This window comes from Sycon ciliatum, unplaced genomic scaffold (assembly GCF_964019385.1).
Source record: "Sycon ciliatum unplaced genomic scaffold, ocSycCili1.1 SCAFFOLD_1243, whole genome shotgun sequence".
In the NCBI taxonomy this organism is placed as follows: Eukaryota; Metazoa; Porifera; class Calcarea; order Leucosolenida; family Sycettidae; genus Sycon; species Sycon ciliatum.
Genome location: NW_027044990.1, coordinates 26006 through 29121, shown reverse-complemented (window position 1 = coordinate 29121; position 3116 = coordinate 26006). Strand labels below are relative to the sequence as shown.

General features: G+C 45.4%; 1 protein-coding gene across 1 annotated transcript; it reads left to right on the top strand.

The window, feature by feature from the left end:
• The first annotated feature begins 2195 nt into the window (after window positions 1–2195).
• On the top strand, window positions 2196–2840 carry LOC135830780 (collagen alpha-1(XXV) chain-like). Its single transcript, XM_065342994.1, has one exon. The coding sequence runs from the start codon at window positions 2196–2198 to the stop codon at window positions 2838–2840; it is 645 nt and encodes a 214-aa protein (XP_065199066.1).
• Window positions 2841–3116: the final 276 nt, after the last annotated feature.

The following is a 3116-nucleotide window of genomic DNA, read 5'->3' as shown; positions in this document are numbered from 1 at the left end:
TAAGGCAGTTGTCACAAACGAAGATATCGACAGAGCGTTGAAGGAGATAAACGATGATCAACCAGGAAAATAATTTAATACATGCCAGAGCACTGATGACCTTTGGCAGATCATCACAGGTCATGCAGGCCATGGAAGAATTATCTGAACTATCTGTGGCTCTGTCCCATATGCATCGCGATCCAAAAAATCAGGCATACAACGAAAATCTGGTTGAAGAACTGGCCGATATGGCTGTTGTTATCGAACAAATGCTGGTGCTTTTTGGCGTAAGTAATGCTAGGATTAATGAATACAAACGTAGAAAACTCGAAAGGCTTGAACGCAGGATTGTTGCACATGAAGCACGAACTAAGCCAGACTGATATTTCTCTGAACTTCAAGTGCCCTTATTGCAAGGGCGATAATTCAAGGCGTCCCCCTCTTTCATCCCACAGCAAATTTATTGACCATGATTGTGTTGCCTGCAGTAAGATATTTTTCGTCCGGTTCGAATTCACTGCCACAGTCGATACCTATAAACCCCAGAAAGTGCGTTAAATGATTCCCTTCGGTCAGAGTGAGTTCGGTGCCGGTCAGTCAAATGATGATGTCATGCAGCTATTCAGGTGGGAGCACTTGGGTGGTAAGCCCGCAATGGTGGCTCTAAAATATTATATGTTCGCAGAATATATTATCGAACTTTTTCCCCGACACAGCGAAAGCCGCGAACAGGCTCTGGCCGGGTTGAAACTTTCCCGTGATGCAGCTATAAGGGCAACATACAAACCTTAGAAACTACATTTTTGGGGAAGATATACTTTTTGGAAAATTATAAGACTTTCCGGCGCACCGATAGAAGCTTTAATTCAAACGTGGCCGCCATAAAATATACTGGCGAGAACGTAGCAGCTGTCAAAGAATTCTGTCCTTATGCTGATCACAGCAACGACCCTGTTTTTCTGGTCGATGGTCCCATGAAATTCACCAACAAGGAATATGAAGAAGGCTTTTTTAAGTTCAGGGTTAAGACCTTCGGTAAAAGGTTTCTGACCATTGGGCATTACCTTATGCGATATGAAAAAGAATATTTTATTATGCCAGCTAACAGGTTTGAAAAAATGTTTGAGGAGGTTACATGACATCAGTCAGAGAATCCCTGGAACCACTTCTTCAGGAAGCTATTGCAAAAGGCCTTTGGTTTCATTGTACGTACCAGGATTTATGGTTCAGCCCAACCGAAATGAAGCACCATTGGGATGTCGAAGAAAGATTCCTTTGGGGTCCAGTTAACTGGACCCTTCAGGACCCGATGAAATTGGTTGAAATCAAAAAGAAACAACGGGCTGATGCCTTAACATCCCAAACCAACATATTCAAAAGGATAGCTGAAAACACAAAAGCATTATCCTGACTAGTTAATCCAGTCCCCATTCCACTCCAACGCCCTAAAGGCCACGTCACTTTCCCCCTTAAGTTTCCAGTCGAAGAAAGTCAACGATTGGGAAATCCAGTACGCTGGGATCGGAATATGCTTCGCTCCCAGTGCCCCCATCACATATTTTTCTTCTGACGTCAGAGCATAGAACCCGCTTTCCACCCATCCCCTCGAGACAACCCTGTCCTGTGATCCCCAGAATTGAAATGTGGGCCCAAATATCGTTGGGTAATACGAATAGCCAGCCTTGAATTTAAACCCATGGGCCGGCTGTACTGCGATGACAGCAAACCTGTTATAGGGCCATACCTTTTCGACCTTGCTTAAACAAACCAATGCACCAGCGCCGCCCTGACTATGCCCTGCTATGCCAATCGGTGTTGGACCTCTTTCCATCAGAGTTTCCACAAAGTTGAAACAATCTTCCCCGTTGCCCGTGTTGATTTGCACAGGACACATTGGCTGATAGCCCCTTGACTCCATTTCCTTGAAAACCTGGGAATACATCGAACAGGTGGCTCCGGTTCCGTTTAACCAAATGATCGGAATCATATCCTTTTCAAGTTGAGGTACAGGATTTTGAGCTGGCTTGTGGGAGATACATCCGGATAATACAGATAAAACAACAACGGCAAATAACAATTTAAGCATGAAAGGAGCCCCTTTTTTAATATATTGCGTTATGTATTTTTGTGGTCTAAATCGTATCCTAATAACGGGAATTTTTAAACAGCGAGGTGAAATGGTGAAATTATTATTTTGTATATTACCGCTCCTAATGTTCGGTTGTGGGGATGGTCCATTGGGTGGCCCCGATAAAGTAAAAATTCAACAGATCAAGGGCGACGATGGTGATGACGGTTCGCCAGGGATGAACGGTGCTGATGGTACCGATGGTACTCCTGGGGAAGCCGGTGGTAAAGGACCAGCAGGACCAACAGGGCCACAAGGGCCGGCAGGTGAAGGCGTACCAGGTGACCGTGGCCCACAGGGACCACAGGGATTAGTCGGACCAATAGGACCACAAGGACCAGGGGGGCCATCAGGACCAGGCGGTGCCCAGGGCCCTCAGGGTGATAAGGGAGCCAGAGGTGAAGCCGGTACACGGGGTGAACGGGGATTCACAGGGCCATCAGGTGAGAATGGTCGTAATGGTTCTTCTGGTTTTATCAAGGAAACTAATACCCAGCTTATATTCAGAAAAGAATCAGGCGGCGAACATCCATGGGACAAACCGCCCAACCCAACAATAACGATGTGCCTTTGTAAGCATGGCAAGATGCATCAGGAATCCGGAAAAGCCGTGACTCTTATGATTAAGTATTGGGGAAAACGCGGCTGGTTTATTGCCCGTGATAACAACTGCTGGAACACGTGGAACAAGTTTGATGATGACCAGCGGTATTTTCTGGAAGGCGAATAATGAGAGAACTAAAACATGAATTTTGTAAAAACAGAAAGGGATAAATCAGAATGAGACATATTTTTTTAATAATGGCATTCATAGCCGGTGCGGTCTTTTTAGGACTGTTCGCCTGTGGCTATGCAAATGCTAAAACAAAAGCAGTGACCCTGCATTCAGAGGATGGGACAAGCGCAACATTCCCATCCAAAGAAATGGCTGGCGTCTACAGAAAGAACCTGGGCAAGTACAAGAAGCTTTATTTCGATCTTTTGAGAAAGCAAAGGAAGTGTCCGG